The sequence below is a fragment of the Schistocerca americana genome, chromosome 1, assembly GCF_021461395.2.
Source record: "Schistocerca americana isolate TAMUIC-IGC-003095 chromosome 1, iqSchAmer2.1, whole genome shotgun sequence".
NCBI lineage: Eukaryota > Metazoa > Arthropoda > Insecta > Orthoptera > Acrididae > Schistocerca > Schistocerca americana.
Window position 1 is genome coordinate 1,092,038,524 of NC_060119.1, and position 22,103 is coordinate 1,092,060,626.

Sequence of the window (22,103 nt, forward strand, 5' to 3'; positions counted from 1 at the left end):
ACGATGATGGACGAGGACAGCGATCACGCACCCTTCTCTCTAAAGTAGACCACAAAGGCTGAATAATACTGAGATCCGGTAACGGTGGTGGCCATGGGAGCTGTCACAATTATTCGTCGCGCTCACAAAATCTGTCCTGAACGGTAAAGCTGTTTGAACAGGGCTCCTGTCGGCATGGAACACAGCGTCATCATTACGGAACAAACACTGTACCATGAGCTGCACCTACTCAGAATTTTTTATTAGAATTCCAGGTCGCACTGCAGTTCCCTGCTTATGGAGCTCCCTTCGTGTTATTTTCTTGCTGACTGAGGTTGTGAGTGCGACGTTCAGTTCTGAAATGACTTTTTCAGCTGTTGTCCTTTTCAATGATCGTCTGTCACGATCACTCAACACACACTTTCCTCTGCGTTTCGACTTACAGGATCATGTTTTTCCGCTTTCCGTGTATACGGTATAGGTGCCTCTCGAAACACCAACCATTTCGGCGCTCTCGGTTACGGAATCACGCACCATACGACACCACGTTGCCCAAGTTCGGATTCACGTAGCTCCGACATAATGCACTCACAACTACACAGAGCACTCTTCTGACCGCGAATGGCAGTTGCTACGTATTTGAGAACACAGCACAGGCGCCGTTCGTGGTCAAACACACCAGCACAGTCTGCAGACTTGTCTAGCATCTGAATTTATCGTCAAACATCCTTTTCTGGCGGTGTTTCTATATTTTTGGCCAACCCCTGTATTTCCTACCAGGCCTGGTAACAACACTAAGCACGCACAACACTAATGCACTCTGGTGGCTGGTGTGCCAGTCACAGAGAATTGCACTTATGATCACTTACGTAGTGGCCGATGAGGTTAACGTGTTCTAAGTTACATTGACATCCGACAAACTCCTCTGCGCGCTTCACTGTTATTATCAGTTAGCCTGTGTCAGATGTTAACATATTCCTCTATTTAAAAAACATTTTTCTTCGTATTACCAGTCTATATTTTATATTCTGTCATCATTAGATATTTTTCTGCCTCTATATCAAAACTAATCTGCTACTTTCAACGTCTAGCTCTCTAATCCCCATCAGTTTCGCTTCATTTAATCCCTTCCTTTCCTCTATTTTTATTACACTGTTGTTAACGTTCACCCGTAACCTTTTTTTAAGCCACTGTTCAATTCCATCAACTGATCTTCCAGGTGATTTGCTGTCTCTGACAGAGTTAAACGTTACTCTTTAAAAGTTTTTATTTCTTCCGCCAGAAGATTATTTCATTTCTTTTTTTCAAATTTCTTCTTAGTTGCATTTACAGTTCGCTCACTGTACAGATTGAATGACGTGGGAAATTGCTTACAACAACGTGTCATTCCATTCTCAGTTAATATCTCCCTCTTTTGTTCTCAGGTATGCTTGAATTTTACTAAAAACTTATGTTATACATATAAACTTTAAAAATTGCTTTTATGTTTCTCTTCCTTAATTTAGGTATGAGGATCCCGTTTTTCATCTTATGCATACTGCAATTAACAACTAATTAGAAACTGTGTTGTTCGATTTCATCTGACCCTCTTAAATTTTGCTTTGTTGATTTGGAAAGGTGTCAGTCCAGCATAGTAAAATAAACGGTGTAGCTTTAAAAAAATTAGTGATGAAATCATTCCTAAAAATGTCTATGATGTAATGCAGCGGTCTGTACTCCTATTTATCTGCAGATACTTTAATTTTGATTAGTAAGCAGTGCTATATTTACTCTTACTCTCCTTGCTGCCACATTCAAGACAGAGCGAGTATTATCCGCTAAATGTTCACCTGCCGAGTGGCGCATACTCATAAATACAGCTAAAATACGCCAGAAAGTAATCTTCCAATTATCTTTCACCGCTATACAACGCTAAAATTACAAATCGGTTAGGAATTTTGTAAGTTCCCTGGACCACTGTCACTGCTAGAGAGACTCCATATCTAAGAATCTTTTCTTTTCTTGGAAATGAGCTGGTAAACGTAATTTTCTTTTATCAATTAATAGCTTTCGTTCCTTCTCATAAGGAAACCGGACAAACAGAGAGAGAAAATACAGTTTTTCTCTTTACACAGAACGCCCGCTAATTATGCTAATATACTGTAATGAAAAAGTATATCATTAAGATTAGCAATAGAAATACGTTTTATCGAGTTTATTGTAAATATGTTTCTCTAGGATATGATATATGAAATATGGATTAAATAGCCACTCTCACAACTTACGATGAAGGTAGCGCGAACATTGCATTAACACTGCGTCGGGAACTTGGCCCCCATCTTCAGATTTGGCGGTATGAGGATTAAGTTGAGAACATTTGTGAGGATGCACATCTGACATTTAATAACACACTGACTGACAAAAAACTTTAAGCACTGATAAGGTATGGCTGGATATCAGTGTAAGTTCGTGCACGTAAACACCATCAGAAGGTATGTAAATAATCAGAGTTGCAATTCCTGTAACAGGTAGAACGGACACCAGAGTGCATTGGTACTGCTCATGTTTAGTGTCGATACCAGGCCTGGTTTAGGGTATATAAGAGTTATGAACAATGTCAGATGTTGAGTGATCACTGTGAAGGACAAAGAGATGCAGCGAACTACGAGGGTAATCCCAAAAGTAAGGTCTCCTATTTTTTGTAGGTACATAGATCTGTTTATTTCTACAATGGTTTACATCAGTTTACAGCTTGAACGTTTTGCTACTTTTTGCCATAATCACCATTTCTGTCGTTGCATTTCTAGAGACGCTGTGGGAATTTTGTATGTCCATGTCATACCAGCTCGCCGCCATGCTGTTCAGAAAGTTAAGAACTGGCGTGATTGCCGGTCGGAGTGGCCGAGCGGTTCTAGGCGCTACAGTCTGGAACCACGCGACCGCTACGGTCGCAGGTTCGAATCCTGCCTCGGGCATGGATGTGTGTGCTGTCCTTAAGTTAGTTAGGTTTAAGTAGTTCTAAGTTCTAGGGGACTGATGACCTTAGAAGTTAAGTCCCATAGTGCTCAGAGCCATTTTGAACTGGCGTGATTGTTGCTTGGTCTCAGGTGTAAGTGGTATACCCAGGTTTCGTCACCCGTGACAATTGAGTCCAGGAAGTTCTCCCGTTCGGCTGCAAGGCGGTGAAGAAATGCGCGGGAAGCATCAACTTGTTGCCGCATGTGGTCCTCAGTCAGCATGCGTGGCACCCATCTTGCCCATACCTTCCTGGTTCAATGTTTCCGTTAAAAGTCTATGAGCGGTGCTTCGGGAAACCTCAGGAACCAACATGCAGAGATCATCCAGGGTGATCCGTCGATCTTCAAGCATGATTTACTCAACCTTCAACACTGTCTCCTCAGAAATTGACGGTCTCCCGCTCCTTTGTTCGTCGTGAATTTCGGTCCGACCAGCTGCAAACTCTCGTACCACTTCGAACAGTTTTGACATCCATGCACGACTCACCATACACTTCTGGTCAATTGGCGACGGATTTCAATTGTTACAGTGTCTTTGCGTTCAAAAACTGAATAACTACTCGCAATTCGCACTTGGCGGGAACATCCAACGGGAGCTCCATTCTCAACGGCTACCAAGCCAAGACTGGGCGCCTCAGCGCGGCGTTTGTATGTTTACACACAACGCGTGAATCACTCTTCATAACAATGTGACGAACTGCCACACAGAGTTCTGTACTTATAAAAATAAAAAAAAATAAAAAAAAATAGGAGACCTTACTTTTGAGATTACCCCCGTAGTATGTGACGGCGTTATCAGCACCTGACAGTAAAAGCGGCCTATTGTGTGCTTCCATTTTGTTGGATAGTCGAATCGTCCAATATCCAGATGTGTGGGGGATTCGCAAGTGAGAGTGGCGCAATAGTGAACTGCATGGGAACGTGGGGGCAGGCATACTTGTCGTCAAGGTTCCGGTCGACTATGTCTGACCAACGTAAGGAAGGGTCGCTCTGTTGTGCAGTGAGCACACTGTAGCCCCTTCACATCTGCGCCCACCATCCGAGAACACGTCACGGACTCCCTGCAGCTTTCTGTGTCACTCCGCGCCATTGGCGGGAAACAATCAGCAGCCGGACTAGGGAATTACCGTCTCGTGGGTAGGTTGCCAAACAATACCACAATGCAATCGGCTTCGTTTGGAGTGGAGCTTATGATCAGGGAGCATGGACTGGTGATGAATGTCGTTGCATTGTGTTCAGCGATGAATCACGGTTCGGTTCTGCACTTCCGCGCATGACCATTATCGGCGATCACAGCGCGACCAGGGGAAGGGTCCCACTCCCCTGATGTTTTGGAGAGACACAGACCGCGTTGCTCCTAGTGTCATGGTGTGGGAAGCCATCGGGTATGTTTTCAGGCCGTAGCTGGCAGTAATTAAGGTAATTCTGACGGCACAACGGTACGTCACTGTCCCGATGGTTCAAATGGATCTGAGCACTATGGGACTTAACATCTGAGGTCATCAGTCCCCTAGTACTCAGGACTACTTAAACTTAACTAACCTAAAGACATCACACACATCCATGCCCGAGGCAGGATTCGAACCTGCGACCGTAGCAGTCGCGCGGTTCCGGACTGAAGCGCCTAGAACCGCTCTGCCACCACGGCCGGCCACTGTCCTGAGACCTAAAGTGTTACTTGTAATGCAATAGTATCGTGGTACCATTGACAATGCTCGTCCAATATGGCACGTGTCCCTATGAGAGGACTGTATGATATTGAGGTGCTCCAGTGGCCAGCAAGATCCCAATAACCCCGATAAACGGCTTTAGGCACCATTTCCAACCGAACCGAATATGTGCATGTATTCAGGTCAGAGGGGGTGAAACGTCATAGTTTGTTATCATTGAAATAACGTCACACAGCCCCTCAACCTATGAGGTTTCATTTTGTTTTACCGTCTCCGTCTTGTCGCTTCACTTTTTTGTCACGCAGTGCAATATCCAATGGTACCACTCATTATTTTTCTTATCATGACCTACTATATGTGGCATTACCTAAAGAAAGTGGCTGGAGTTCATATAGTGCTTGTCGAATTACTAATAATACCCAATGATTGGTCTGCATCACCGTTATTAACAATAGCTACAGTCACTATCCTGTGCATCTAAAATTGTGCCAGAACGTAGAAATAACTGAACTGAACCTCACATATTACCTATTTATTCAGTTGTCTTACCTGTAAACTGCTACTCATATATTATTACGACTCTTGAAAGCAATCGTCAGAGGCAGCCACTCGATACCCACTCTTCTAGACTTTTCAGTGCATTATGGTTTTCAGCGTAGGTCTGTATGTTGTCCCGTACGTTTCCAAATGTCATCCACCCATCTTACATTAGGACGTTGTCTGGACGTTTCCTTATCTCTTCGATTCCATCAGAGAAGTTCACTGGATCATCCATCATCCGTATTTTTGTTACATCATCGCTAAATCTTCTACACCGTTCCATTGCCTAGTTCATTTGCCCGTCTTCTCTTCCCTACTAGTAAGTCCCAACATGCATCTACCCATTGATTGGCGAGCAACTCAAAGGTTTTGAATAAACACCTTTGTCTCACTCCCCATTAATCAAAACTCGTAATACACACTGGTTATAAAATTTTCTTTTTAGAAACAATTTGATTTAAGGAAAGCCCTCCAAGTCCCTTTCACCGTCCTATTCGTTCCTTTTGCCGCTCGTCGTATTCAGCTGCAGTAAATAGTAATAACAATAAAACCTCATCATACTTCCATTATTGCTAATATACTTCCATTATTTTTACGTTAGTTTTTAAGCATATTTGAACCACAGAGTGGTTTTAATTAAACTTTCGCTATTTGAGCCAATGTAGGCGGAAAGTTCAGACTCTGCGCTTCAGGATTTTCGTTGTTACTGGTGTTAGTGTCGTCACTTACCGTTAGGTGCCGGTACTGGTACGGCAACGTAAAAGTGTTGAAACACAAACATCAGTGTGCGTTACATTTGCGGTCAACATGGGTGTGAACAAGATGAGCAGGGCTTTAATCGTAAAGCTGTTTTACCAAAACAACAGCAGCGGTGCTGTTGCTCTTCGCGAATATCGACGCATAAACCCTTTCAGATCTGATTTTTTTTTGGAGAAAGGAAAATTTTTCTTTATTTTCTAATGCTCTTAGGTGATCTTTCAATGAATTTAGGTGCAAGATCTATACAAATATATGTACCCGTTTCCAATATGCGTTTTGTACACTTGGCTTCTATTATGGGCTAGAATGATTCATTGTTGTAATAAATACATTGATAATTCCATAGTTACCATGTAAAAAATGGTATTCAAATATATATTGGAGTATAACTAACCAACAACTTCCGTGAATTCTGGTGGTCACAAGTTGCTGCTCACTGCTACATTCATTTGTTGATATTTTCACAGTGATGCTCAACAGGTGGCAGCACTTGTGCATGTTGAAAAGACTGAACATTCGCAGATGTGTACGTAAGCTTTCCATTGAGGAAAAAGATTTCTGTTACAGCTAATAGACTCTAAGCGTAAATGTACTCATTTGTAACCAGTGTGTCTGGAACGGTTGAAGGAATACAAAGATATCTTCTTTCCGCACTGAGGTTGAAGAACACGATTCCAAAGTTTGAATTAACTGATGATTTTGGAATTGCTCCTAGGAGAGGACGACTGCTAATTTTCCCACAAATTGTTGAAGAAGTTACCGTTTCCATGACTGGGAATGCTGGGCGCAGTGTGCGATCTTCATGCACTGCACGAGCTGTGTCAATACAGCTGAAAATTCCATGATCCACCGTTGGAAAAGTGCTGCAAACTGTTGTGAAATGGTATTCGTACAAACTTCCAGGCTGTTGTGAATGCAGATGGTCTTTACATTGAGCAAAGTTTGTAGCCTCGAATTTAAAGATGGTAGGCAATTAACAAATTTTACATACTCATCTGGAAATTAAAATGCCTTTCTTTCAACGGTTTATTCGTTATTTCGCTTCCGTATGTCTTGTAAATGTTTCCAAGAAGTCTCTTTGTCCCACAGGCCCTCACAGCTATCGAAAGTATAATTGTGACCACATTGTACATACAGAAAGTACAGTATCGTTACCAAGAGGAAAGTAGTGCAAGTGTGTCACATCAACACGTTCTCCTTCTTTCTCGCAGTTTGTGGATCTCAAAATTTCCTTTAGTGCTGGTGAGAATAATGTCGGTTTGGAGTCTTTTTGGCTGACTTCTTGGTTAAGACAAATGGAAATAGTAGGACTGATTTTTACACACACACACACACACACACAGACACACACACACAGATATATATATATATATATATATATATATATATATATATATAAAGTAGACAACAAAACACGGGCTATCATAGAGCAAACTTTAACCAACACGACCTCCAAAGTAAAGTTCTGTGGGGAACTATCAAAACCCTTTGAAATTCGCACAGGTGTCCGACAAGGCGATGGCCTCTCACCTCCCCTTTTCAATCTGGTGTTAGATAAGGTCATAAAAGAATGGGAAACATCACAACAGGTTAGGAAACCTACAGATTAAATGCCTGGCTTTTGCAGACGATTTGGCGATTGTCACGAAAGGTATAAAGGAAACAAAAGACGCTATTGAAAAACTGCACGAAATCGCTTCCAAAACTGGACTACAGATCTCTTACGAAAAGACACAGTTTATGAGCACAAAGAAACTCTCATCTCTGAACACAAAGTATGGCACGATTTACAAAACAGCAAACTTCAAATACCTCGGTGAAACACTACAAATGAGTGGACATAACAGAGACTCAAACGAAGAAAGAAAGACTAAACTGGACAAGGCATACAAAGTAGTGTGGAATCATTACAACAAGAAGTCTATCTCACAAAAAGCCAAATTACGCCATTACGACACGGTGGTGCTCCCCGAGGCACTATATGCAGCAGAGACCACACTAATCCTAGGGCATACACGTATCAGACAATTAGAAAAAGTAGAACGGAAAATACTTAGGAAAATATTTGGCGCAACTAACAACAATGGAATATGGATCAAGAAATCTACAGAGGAACTGTACAAACATACGGAGACAATCACAGAAAAGATTAGAAAACGCAGACTACAATTCTATGGACACCTATACAGAATGCCATCACACAGGCTGACCAAACAGATCTTTGACTGGGTAACCACTAGCAACAACAAATGGGTGGCAGAGGTAGAAAACGACCTGAACCAGCTCAACATAACAGCAGACACAATAAACGACAGAATAAAGTTCAGAAACATCATTAAGAAAAGTAAACTACATGAGATACCATGCGACAAACGAACAGGCATAAAATGGACCGAAGAACGCAAGCAAGATCACAGCCAGAAGATGAAAGAAATATGGGCAATCAAAAAGGCAATCAAGATGAAGCCGAAGACACAAAGCCGACAAGAAGCATGGACAGAGGACCGGAAACAGAAACACAGCGAGCGAATGAGGGAAGTTTGGGCAGCAAGGAACGCAGCAAAAGGAACTGGCCATGTAGTTTAGTCCAAATGCGCTCTTTAAGGGCAAAACACCAATAATAATATATATATATATATATATATATATATATATATATATATATATATATGTGTGTGTGTGTGTGTGTGTGTGTGTGTGTGTGTGTGTGTGTGTGTGTGATTTTGATATATATATGTTTGTGCGTGTGTGTGTGTAAAAATCAGTCCTACTATTTCCATTTGTCTTAACCAAGAAGTCATTTTAAGTTCTACAGTATACTAACGTAGTATTCTACAGTATATTAACGTGGAATATCGAAAGAATGCCTTGTTTCATATCATCTGTTAGTGACGACTTTTCGTTGACAATTTGCAGGTAGTCTACAGTGATGCATTAATTAAGAAATTCTCTCGTTCACTTACCTCAGAAAAATCCAGTTTTTTGACCATACTTTGAGCGAATGTTTGTATATTTCGAATAGAAGTCTGATGGGCGTTTAGTTTATATTGCTATATTAGGTTCCGAGTTCGAGTCTCTGTCCGGCACACAGTCTTAAGCGGCCAGATAGTTTCATATCAGCACACATTCCGCTGCAGAGTGAAAATTTCATTCTGGTATATTACTAATAGTTTGTTCTAAGCCGTCCGTCTCAAGCGTAAGCATCTATCAAAGCATCAATCAAAGCGCTTCAAACTCTTGTGTCAATACTGTAGAATGAAATAGAAGCATCGTATCTGTTACATGATTTTGACAGTATGTTCTGTTTTATTGCTTATGATTTGAAGCTGCAGAAACTGGACTCAAATTTCGGAAAAAGGACACTATACTCCGCAAACTACCGTGTGATGTGTAGCGGAAGGTACTTTGTGTACCACTATCACTTCCTCCCTTTCCTTTCCAGGTTCCGTACAGTGCGCCTGAAGAGCGATTGCCGATAAGCCTACTTTTGCCCAGCGTAACGCAACAACTCGACGTGACATTAACTCAATAAGACGTTGGAAATCCCCTGCAGAAATATTGAGCCATGCTGCGTCTGTAGCTGTCCGTAATTGCGACAGTGTTGCCGGTGCAGGATTTTTTGTAGGAAGTAACCTCTCGATAATGTTCGATGGGATTCATGTCGGGCAATCTGGGAGGCCAAATCAGTCTCGAATTGTCCAGAATGTTGTCCAATACAATCGCGAACAACTGTGACCCGGTGGTATGGCGCATTGTCAATCTTAAAAATTCCATTGTTGTTCGCGAACAAGAAGTCCATGAATGGCTGCATGTTGTTTCCAAATAGCCGAACATAACCATTTCCAGTCAATGATCGGTTCGATTGGAACAGAGGACCAAACCCATTCCATGTAAGCACAGCAGCCCACACAATTATTACCGAGCGAGGTGGTGCAGTGGTTAGCACACTGGACTCGCGTTCGGGAGGACGACGGTTCAATCCCGCGTTCGGCTATCCTGATTTAGGTTTTACGTGATTTCCCTAAATCGCTCGAGGCAAATGCCAGGATGGTTCCCTTGGAAGGGCACGGCCGACTTCTTTCCCCATCCGTACCTAACCCAATGAGACCGATGACCTCGCTGTTTGGTCTCTTCCCCCAAATAACCTAACCCCAACCCACACAATTATTGAGCCACCACCAGCTTTAACAGTGCCTTGTTGATACCCTAGGTCATGGGCTTCGGGAGGGGAGGGGAGGGAGGGCCTCTGACTCGCACTCGAATCCTACCATCAACTTTTACCAACCGAAACCGGGACTCACCTGACGAGGCCGCTGTTTTCCAGTCGTCTATGATCGAAATGATATGGTCACGAGCACCATAGAGGCGCTACAGGTGATATAATGCTGTTAGCAAAGGCACTCGCGCCGGTCTTCACCTGCCACGGCCCACAAACGACACATTTCGTCGCATTTTCCTAACAGATACGTTCGTCTTACGTTCCACATTGATTTCTGCTTTTACCTCACGCAGTGTTGTTTGCCTGTTAACACTGACAACTCTACACAAACGCCGCTGCTTTCGGTCGTTAAGTGAAGGCCGTCGGCCACTGCGTTGTCTGTGGTGGGAGGTAGTGCCTGAAATGTGGTACTCTCAGCACACTCTTGAAACTACGGATCTCCGAGTACTGAATTCCCTAATGATTTCCGAATTAAGATGTCCCATGCGTCTAGCTCCAACTACCATGCCGCGTTCAAAGATTGTTCATTCCCGTCGTGCGGATATAATCACGTCGGAAAGCTTTTCATGTGAATCACCTGAGTACAAATGACAGCTCTGCAAACCCACTACTCTTTTACACCTTGTGAAGGCGTTATACCACTATCTGCATATTTCCATATCGCTATTGCGTGACTTTTGTCATCTCAGTGTATGTTGGTTGAACCTTCTTGGAATTTTAAATGTGAACCGCAGCGTGATGCACAACGTCTCTCTTCTGACGTCTGCCACCGGTGTTGGCTGAGCATGTTCGTGACGCTTTCGCGCAAACTAAACGAACCTGAGACGAAATGCACTGATCTCGTTTAGACCTTCTGTGTTTTCTCCATCAGTCTTATCTGGTCAGCATCCCAGACCGACGAGTGATAAGGATAGGACGTGAGAGAGTTTTGTAAGCTATACGCTTCATGGGTGGCCTACACTCTCAGTCGAGTCTTAAAATGAATCTGTGACATCTGCCTTTTCCACGATTCTTTTCATGTGGTCGTTACACTCAAAATCGCTCCTTACACATATTTCCAGAAATTCAATGCATGTCACTGCTTGCAGTGATTTTTTGGCAACCCTGTAATCAAAAATAACTTGTCTTACCGTGCAGTTATGTGCAATACATCACATCTGATTATTTTGAGGGTCAACTGCTAAACTCTACACCAACCACCAATCCTCAGCGCTGTCCCGGTACTTCTTTACAATTATCTAATGCTGTGACATTTCTATATACGTACAAAATGCAATGTCCTGACTGACTCACTCACTCATTCAATCATCTTCTCCCACCCTAAACCACTAAGGATATAAAATTGAAATTTACAAAGGGTGTTGATCTTATACTGAAAGCGTCTTTTTAGAAGAGATTTTCCCATATCCCATCCCTAAGAGAAGATGAAAGGTTTTTTGAAGATATGTCGCTATTAAGGCAATTTTGGAGCTAGAATCTTTGTGGAAATTTAACCCTCATGAGCTCCAATAGTAGGTGAAACTTTTTAAAAATAAACTGTTATTAAGGAACTACTACAGCATTTTTAGAGCTACGTCTATGAAATTTGGTATTTGGCTTCTCGGCTACTAATTAAATAATATGCTGTATATAAATTCAAGTTAGAGAGCGGAGAAAGGAAAGGAAAGGTAAGGGACTAGTGCTGTCAGCAGCATCGGGACTTGAGCGGAATCTGCGGCGACGAGTGAAAATGTGTTGAGGGCCAACTGCCAAACTCTACAACAAGAGCAGATCCTCAACAGGTGTCCCGATACTTCATAAAAATAATACGTGATTCAGTATATTTGGAAACTCAGTCCCTAAGGGGATGAAACGTTTTATGGAAATATTTCATAATGAAAATATTTTTAAAGCTAAATCTACGAAAATTTGAATTTTGCTTCTCGTTTGGAAATAAAAAAATACGTGTTTTAGTGTTTTGGAAATTCAACCCCTAAGGAGGTGAAATAGGGCTTGACTGATTCACTGACTCATCACCGCCGAGCCCGAACTGCTAAGAATAAAGACTTGGTATCTGGGGAGGGTGTTCACCTTATATTGAAAATATCGTTTAGTAAGGGATTCTTCGAAACTGCGTCCCTAAGGGAAGTGAAGTAGGAGATGAAAGGTTTGTTCAAAATATGGCGCTACTAAGGCAATTTTCAAGCTAGAACTATGAAACTTCGTATTAGTTTCTCGGTCGGAAATAGAAAAAGAAACATGTTTCAGTAAATTTGGAAATTCGACTTCTAAAGGGTGGAATAGTACGTGAAAGTTTATTTTGTAGGTAAATCACTATTAAAGTACTACTACAGAAATTTTAAAGCTACATCTATCAAAATTGGCATTTGAATCCTCGGTTAGAAGTAAAAAAAAAAAAAAAAAAAATACGTGTTTCAGTGTTTTTGGGAATTCAGACCAGAAGGGAGTGGAATAGGGGATGGAAATTTTTATGGAGATATTTAATTACGAAAGTATTTTTGACAGTAAAGCTCTGAAAATTTGACTCTGGCTTTTCGGTTGGAAATAAAAGGAAGTACGAGGGGCGTTCAGAAAGTAAGCTCCGATCGGTCGCGAAATGGAAATGACTATGAAAATCCGATAAAGCTTTGCACAGATGTGTTGGGTAGTGTCTCTAGTATAACCCCAGTTAGCATCACGTCACTCTTCTCATTTCTGAGCTCGCAGTGAGTGCGTAAAGATGTCTAGAAAATAGTGTCTGCCGCCAAGTACGAGGGCCTGGTGAGAAATTTCGCCTGAAGCTATGCAGCTAACATTACATAACTGTCGTGCTGTTTCGTCTTCACGACAATTCTCAGCCGCATTCTGCAGGGGCAATGAAGATGCTCCTGCATCGTTTTCAAATGGAAATGTTAGATTACCCACAATACAGTCCGCAATTGTCTCCCCCTGAGTTTCATCTCTGGTCACATGAACCGCTGTCTTTGAAGACAACATTTTGACACAGACAACGAGGTGTAGGCCAGCGTGGAGAATTGGCGGAATGCACTGGCGGCTGCCTTCTATGATGAGGCTATTGAAAAGTTGGTACAACGCTATGACAAAAGTCTAAGTCAGAACGGCGACTACGTAGAGAAGTAGCTGAAAGGTGTAGCTAATTGTTACAAGTAAAACATTTCTGATGTTCACTGTGGTTTCAATTTGGCAATCAATCGGAGCTTACTTTCTGAACAGGCCTCGTATATGTTCAGTGTTTTTTGAAAATTCAACCCCTAAGGGGGTTAAGTATGGAATGAAAATTTTTATGAAAATATTTCGTGATTTTTAAACACATTTACAGCAAAATCTAGAAAAACTGGTACTTGTCTTCTAAAACAATATGTGGTAATGGATGAAAGTTTTTATGGAAATATGACCAAAAGAACTGAAAAGACAGGATTAACAAAGAACTCCGACTCCAGCTGCCAGAAGCGCTTTTTTGTCAGAAGTGCAGTGGGAAAAGACCATGTTTCTATGGCCATAGTTAGCGTGAAAAGTTTAAAAGACGTTGGAATTTTTGAATAGTGTAAACATTTTAATAAAAGAATGTGTGCAGACTTTAAAGTCTACGCGAGCCAAGTAGCGTGCCCTAAGCTACTTTTTATGTAAAACAGCACCATCCACGAACAGACTCAAGGAGCTTCCGACGATATCTGGGAGGTCATTTATACTTAATCAATAGTGGCTCGAAAGCTAGCATCATGTTTTTCCCAAAATTTGGCCGCAAAAAATTAGGGTGCGTCTTATTTGTACACTCCTACTAGATCTCATATCGTAGACACTGTAACTGTAGCGTTTGTTTGTTAGTTCTAAACGGAGCAACACTATTAGTTAGGAAATTGAGCATTGTACATGAGATGACAATGTAACCGTTTTTGACTGGTGACAAATCCGTATTGGCTGTTACCATGCTCACTGTTTCGTTATTCCAAACGACAGGAGAGGCAAACATTTCAACCGAATGTAAATTTCAATTTTCACCGATGAGTGGTAACGTCGCAAGAAAATTATCTACAAACTTTGGAATTCGGGGCAGTTATGATGCAAATTTCAATCTTGCTGTTATTACCGAATGATTTTTTCACTTTGCGGGGGAGTGTGCGGTGAAATGAAACTTCTAGGAAGTTTAAGGTACGAGACGAGGTACTGGCGGAAGTAAATCTGTATGGACGGGTCGTGAGTTGTGTTTACAGTAAATCTTTATACAAAGAGTACATTCAGTAAAGAGGCTGTGAAAATGTATGTTGTGGACAAAAAATGTAATGTACAGCGTTGTATGTTATTGGAGAAGAAGCTTCAAACTGCCATTACCTCGAGGAAAGTTGGACATTTCAGAAGATGGAAAATATCTTGTACAAGTTACAAAGGAACTAAGGGGTCTTAAGACACAGGATGTAGTTAACGGCTTTGGAAATTACAAATACTCTGAACCTACTACAGAAGATGATTTCTGCACGTGGTATCCCTGGTTTAGATATTCAGGTACTGAACTGAAGATCAGCAATTCGGAAGCAATTGAGTCTTCAGTATGATTAATAAAAAACGGCGCTCTTGGGAGCCAAATCTGACTAGCACCTCATTGAATATTGAATATATTACACCAAATGATCAAAAATTACTAAGCTGTAGCACGAACAAAATTGTGATTTAATATGAATTCGAAAAACCCACAGTGACTTAATCTTTCATCGCCCAAAATCAAAGGGATGAGCCTAGTGACTGAACATCCTCACCGATAATATTGTAGTGCCATCTTTGTTAAGCCTCAGATTGAGATTCTCTTCACAGGAATATCACTGAAGGTCGATACTGAAATTCCCACACTACAGCTGAGTAATTATTATGAAACATCTCTCTATGAGCTTCCGGCATTAAATTTAGATTTGTGGAACTTAGCAACTTCTGCCATCAACATACCAAGTTTGTGGCTGGCGACTTTGATAACCACAATATATAATGTGGGGCTACTCTAATACCGACAAAAGTTGAAAACCTGTGGCAAAGTGAGCAGTTTCGTATGATCTCAGCCTAGTAAATAATACCAAACTTCCAGCATCTTTCAATAGTACAAGATTGAGTCGCGGTTCTAATCCAGATCTCATCTTCGCGAGCGAACAAATATCTCCGTTATCAAATAAATAAGTAGGACACGCAAACCCCGCACGTAACACCGTCCTTTTATATGCCAGGTATAATCTACAATCCGACCTCAGACAGTTCCTTTTCGAAGGAGATACAATTTTAAGAAAGCTGGCTGGGAGAAGTTCTGCTCTGTTACGGACGAGAGCACTCTTAGCATAAATCCAGTTCCAGAATCGTACGATGAGTTCGTAAAAGTTGTAAAGGATTGCTCTCAATCTCAATCCCACGAGGTGCGAACAACAATGCATAAAGAAGCAGAGGAGCGTTTGGGAAACTATCTTGATCTCTTCGATAATGATCTTTGGACTGAAGAGATCTTGCAGGCTGGAGAAGAATAGTTCACAACGATATTCAAAAACAAGGAAGATGTCTGGTGTAAACTGATGTAGATAGATAGAGCAAAGGTAGCCACAAAGCCCGGAGGCTTCTATAGCGTCTGAGCTGCGACCCAACACCTACAAAGAAACATGCAAATGTATAATAGCTAACCAGATTACTGACAGCTTGCAAATAACGGTAAACCGGACAATCCTATACGTAAGTCACATTACAAAACTCTGTAGAGAGAGGAACTGGAGCCTAATGAACTTTATCATCCTTTTTTCATGCAAGAACTAAATACAGCCGCAAACAGTTGTAAGCTTGGCAAAGCAGCAATGGCAGATGACGTCAAGATGGAGCAGATGAAAAAAAAGAAAAAAAAATATTCAAATGGCTCTGAGCACTATGGGACTCAACTGGTGAGGTCATCAGTCCCCTAGAACTTAGAACCTAAGGACAACACACACATCCATGACCGAGGCGGAATTCGAACCTGCGACCGTAGCGGTCTCGCGGTTCCAGACTATAGCGCCTAGAACCGCACGGCCACTCTGGCCGGCGCAGATGAAACAATACGGTGATGAAGCGAGAGAATGGATTTTGGTACTTTTCAACAACTGTGTAAGGATCTGCAATTTTCCCAGAAACTGAAGAAAATCTCGTGCAATTTCTATCTTAAAACCTGGAAAATTGTCAGCTCAGTCAGAAAGATTCAGCCCAGTATCCTTGTTGTGCCATCTGATCAAAATTTTTGAGCGAATGTTGCTCAATCGTTTCTTTCATGTCGTAGAACCAGTTCTACGTATTTCAAGGACAAGCAGGTATCAGGCCAGGGAAAAAGGCTGTACATCTCACGTCCTCAATCTCATGCAATTAATTGAGAATGGCTTTTATACCCGGAAAATTACAGGAGTAGGTTTTATCGATCCGACGGCTGCTTCTGACACTGTCAGTCACCATGCACTGTCGCAGATAATCCACGAAATAACAAAATATTATAGATTCACCAAACGTTCTCAAAGTTTACTACAAAACTATGTGGATTTCCAGTGTCGGCGTAATCGATGAAGTTGTCAAAGAAATGGCTTGCAACAATGAAGTGTCCTTTCATCATTGTAATTCAACATCTATACCAATGATCAACCACTTCCGGCAAACACAAGCAGTTTCCTTTATGCCGATGATCTGGCATTAGCGAGTCGAAGGTAATCTTTTGGACATGTCGAAATCCACCTGTCAGAGACATTGAGAGAGTTGAGTGTCTATTACTCCAAAAATCAACTTCGCTCAAAGCCACCTGATATGCAGCTATGTGCTTTTCATCGTAAACACAATCAGACAAATTTCAAACTTAACACGACATGACAAGGGATACAATTAGAAAATTCGGCCCATCAAAGTTAGCTGGGAGTCACTCTGGATCGTACTCCGACGTACAAGCAGCACTTCGAGAATATGAGAATGAAGGTGGAAGCCAGAAATAACATCCTCCGCAATATCACGTGTAATACGTGGGGCTCTCGACCACAAACTCTGAGAACGACGGCACTAGGTGCATGCCACAGCGCTGCAGAGCGTGCGTGCCTAGTTTGATAGAAATTTGCCCGAGCACAAAATTGACAAGGCACTCATTGAAAGGTTGTTATAGGTTGTTTAGCCCCTAAGCCACTGGTAAAAAACTGTATCAGCTCACAGGCATAGCGCCATTATATATTCGTCTTGAAGTTGGTGCCAATACAAAGAGAACAAATCAGGTTTATCAAGAAAACCATCCATTACATGGACACATTCCAGCAGCTCCGAGGTTGAAGTCCAAAAGAAGTTTCACCAAGACCACTTCAGTGTTGCAGACAACAGCTGCTGCAGCAAGGAAACAACTGTGGATTTCTCGACTTGAGAATAGCTCTACCTGACCCACCTCTTTGGAAACCCTTCCACCTTAACATAAGACAGAGTTGGATCGTGTGGAGGGCACTCAGCCATCTTCGATCTGGAGCTCGAAGATCCAGGCGTAATCTCTAGAAATGGCACTTCCGTGTGGATACAACCAAGTGAGACTGCGGAGAAGAAGGCACCATTGGACACCTACTGGTCTGTCAGCTAAGCAGTGCATCTTGCATAGAATATATTTGCTCGTGACTCCGAGCGCGTTTGACGCTGAAAGATTTTGGGCAGTGGTAACATCGATTAACAATTCTTTCTCTCTTTTGTTTTTAATGCTAATTACCATGTATTGTATTTGCTTCTGACTCGAATAAATAATTGTGCCACAGAATACTGTGTGAACACCGGTTGCTGCAGCTGCTAGATGCATAGAATAGGCTTCTACCCGATGAAGAACTTCAGTAGCAGAAATACTGGCGGATTTTACAGAAAAAATCGTCACCTTCCAGAGGCACGTAATCCAAATGCGGCAACTACACACTCGTCCTCTAAACCAGCTCGACAACGCTGACGAAACGCCCATTTTTAAAGACCGTCTCCGAATGTACTATTCTGATTGACATTTAGAAGAATAACATACACCTATTCCAAGTGGCAAGGTTAAAAAGCCACCAGTCAGCTTAATGTGTCAGTGGATTCTCTCTTCATGGTGGGCACTATTACCAGATTCTGTTATCAAAAGCTTGAAGAAGCGTTATATATCCAATGACCTGGATGATTGGAGAATATGAAAATACTGACAGTGATGATACCCATAGCGTTAATGAAGTGAAGTGTACAGAGAGATCAGTGAATACTGTTAATAGAAGGGTGGCATTTCTCTGCATTACAGCATACAAAATGACCATATTGTGAAGAGTTTTTTTAAATGGGCAATGCGACAAACACGTTAACAAATTCTTCCTTCTTGGTGGAAAAACTTCATAATTACAAATAAAAAAGTACAGTTTTGGAATGTCCTACACAATTAACTTATTTTGATAATCGACTTTCAGCTTACAAGGCCATCACCAGACTTCAGCTGACCACCATCGTCAAAAAGATGACTTTTACTCATGTTTGTACCTCGTTCTCGATGAGTAATATATTTTTCAATATTGTTCGTGGATACTGAATCAACGCTTACTACGATAATCAGTTAAAGTCTGATGATTGCACTGTAACATAAATTAATACTATATAATATTCACAATTTTGTGGTTTTCATTTATAATTAATTTGTCATGCATTCTTCTCCTCGAAGCTTCTCTCTTTTTTCCCTCTTAAATTAAGGGTGCTGCTTACTCTCGGGTCACTGTGGACAGTAATGGTGCTATAACACTCCTTGGGTGTAGGCAAGAAGTGACTTTTACGGCTGGAGATTTCTCTTCGTTAAGACTTACGTGCTGTTGCTGTAGTTGTTTTGATTTCTCTGGTATGTGACGATTAATCGTAGGCTGTTGTGTTGCAGTTGATGCGCATGCCGATGCCGTCCGCGTCGGATCTGGTGTCCATGATGCAGGCCGGCGCTAGCCTCTTCCAGGGGGCGCCCAACCTCTTCCAGGGCGCTCCAAACCTATTCCAGGGGCTGCCGTCGCTGCCTGGGTTGCCTGGAGGAAGTTCCGCCTAGTGTAGCTGAGAACTTCGTCTGTTGTTCGCCCGTTTGTTATACGAACAAAGACAACAATGGATCCCAACTGCAAATGACACAATGACACTTGCTGATTCTAAATACTGATAAAATGGTTTCCGAAACTGCTGTGATGGACAGTGGTAGTCTCTATAACTTAATTGTAACTGTAGCTTAAGCGTTCCAGTACAGTATTGTCTCATCGCTGCAAATGTATACAGTACAATGGATTATTACTTCTTCTGTATATATCACTTGTCTCTGAATAAATCATTTAAATGATTTCCTTTTATGCTCATTTTTTCCGTTACTGATTTTCACGGTGTTTCTTTTTTTTTAAATTTTCCCTTGAAGTAAAATAGTTTTACATGTTTATTATTCTTACTTTTGGTTTCCTGAGAACTTCAGCGATATTTCCAAAAATAAATTAATATTTCCGTTTGTAATTCGTCTGGGCTTTAATGAATAGGAAATATGTTAATTTCAGCATGTCAGAGCCAAATGTACATAATCCAAAGTAGAGCATGTCTGCTCAGGTATCTATGTTGTAGAGCAGAAATGGCACTAATAATTATAGGTTTCAATTGAATGTTATTCAGCATACTATGAATCGTAATTGTAACAAAGAGGGCTGTGCAGTTGGATGGTATGAGTGGAAGGTAATAGAGATCTGGTACGGATTCACTCGTCAAGGGATGTAATACACATCACATAGATGCGACCGAATCGTTTGTTGTGGAGTTACGTATACAGGCCATTCATTACGTTTGTTTTATAGTGTGTAATCAATGAAATACTTCCTGAGATTTTGATAATGGCCGAGACTGAAAGAAATACATAAGGACAAATTTTATGAAGAACATTCCTAACTAAATAAAAGCTAATGGAAGACACGAATCAAACATGAATCTTCACCTTTCGCAGGTAACATTCTTGTACCATTCAGTCATGCTTAATAGTAAGCTACTTTACGAACCTTCCCACTTCTTGCTGGAATAATACATGCTGAAGAAAGAATGTAGTGGGAATGAGTTAATTGAGACACTACTTCTGCATTCGATTTCTTAAAGAAACCGTATTACATACTACGAAATGATGTATTGTCATTCTTCATTTACCGTTAGCAAGTGCCAATTAGCCGCAAAAATGTATGCTTTCACTTGGAAATAGGTTTGCTGGAGCTACGTAAAGGAAAATGCAACATGAACATTAATTATTTTGTGCATTAATTTCAATTCAATTTCTTTTGTTTTAACATCTTGTTTCTACGTCCACATTGTTGCGTTCACTATACCTGTTTCTCATTTTCCTTGAATTTCGTTTTACTCATAAACCTGTCTTCCATTTAAATTTTCATCTGTGTTATTTTTTCATAGTGCAGTAGATAGTTAGGTTAGGCTTTAAATGTTTCTATTACGATTACTGTGCAAAAAAATTCCACATCTAGTAACGAAAATGCATTTTTAACACCATTGCACAAATATAGATTATTTCGTCTCTTTTTTTTTTTTTTAACCGATAGATCGGAATTTTCAGATGATTGAGTATTATAATACATACATATCATTAAATTCATATTCATATAAATTCCGATTGGGAAAAGAATGATAGAAAGAAAAATGAAAGAAATGAAAAAATTCATACGGTGATTAAAATGATGTGACAAAGGAACAGCAATAAAAATTGTATTTAAATCAATTAACTGAATAGAAATGATGATCAAAGTCATTTCTATAAAGATTAAAAAAAAAACTTACTGCACATGATGAGATTCGTACCCACAACCTTCTGCCTGTGAACCTGCTATCCTACCCATTACACGACACAACCAGACTATACTATGTAAACTGTTTAACGCTATTGAGTAACACACAAAATTCCGAACAGTTTTCGTAAATTACTCAAAAACGAAGACCCACCAGGATGAATCTGGGATCTAATCTACATCACCGTATAGACAGTTTCAAAAAATCGATCGCACTGCTGGGGACCTCTCCTTCTCAGTTGAAAGATCTTGGGGTTAAAAAGTTCACCTCTCAGTCTCGTAAGTGCAAACTGGTATTACAAACCGACTGTGAACTTTCATTTTCAAGACATATGAGGTTTGATTAGTATTTACTACAATTGACAGGTCTCTTAAGAACAGCGATTACCTTCTTCACAACTTACAGATGTGGAGAAAGACTTTCAAGTACGGTAGCAATGGGAACCAAAGCGAGGAACCAAATGAATTTGCAACATAGCTTAGACCGTGCATTGTCTGACACCAGACCAAATATAAATAAGAGTTAAGTAGGACTGATCTCCTCATTGACTTATTATTTGTTGACTTAGCAAAAACAAAACTTAAAAAACCTTGAGATTTATTCGATTTTTAAATATTTCTTATAAGCACTACAAAAAGAGAAGCGTTGGTGTTTGTTTTCCTTTTTAATGTTTAGTTAGTTGTAGGGGGGTGGGTGGAGGAGACTATTAGCTGATATCTGATTTAGTTCATGGGTTAATGATCTCAGAAAGATTGAGAACCATTCTGGTAGACCAGTGTTTGTCACACGCGTATGCTAAGGGGCCAATACTGACACTGTCTGGCGACATCTCGGGCTGCATATGTACCGATCTCATTACTAATTGGTAACCTACATAAATTATTATATTACTAGCCATAGTAAGAATACAACAAGTTGGCCACCGGACCCCAAGCACTGATAGTTATAAGGTCGGCCCATTGCGAACGCTTCGTATTGATTTTAGTCTGTTTCTGATTGCTGCCAACCTCAGTGATGTAACAACATTGTGACACTATAGTTATGTTGGTTTCCTTATGTATGTGAACGACTTTGGTTAATAATAGTATTTGTACTTTTATTTAAATGCACTATTTAACGCAAGATACCATCAAAAATAGT

General features: G+C 40.9%; 1 protein-coding gene across 1 annotated transcript in view; it reads left to right on the forward strand.

Annotated features, from left to right (window-relative positions):
- The window catches only part of LOC124550606, a 96,470-nt gene extending 76,990 nt beyond the window's left edge, over window positions 1–19,480 (forward strand). Inside the window, exon 6 of the mRNA XM_047125328.1 lies at window positions 19,039–19,480. Within this exon, the coding sequence (XP_046981284.1) occupies window positions 19,039–19,197 (159 nt within the window). The 3' untranslated portion in view covers window positions 19,198–19,480. The remainder of the gene's footprint in view (window positions 1–19,038) is intronic.
- The last annotated feature ends 2,623 nt before the right edge of the window (window positions 19,481–22,103 follow it).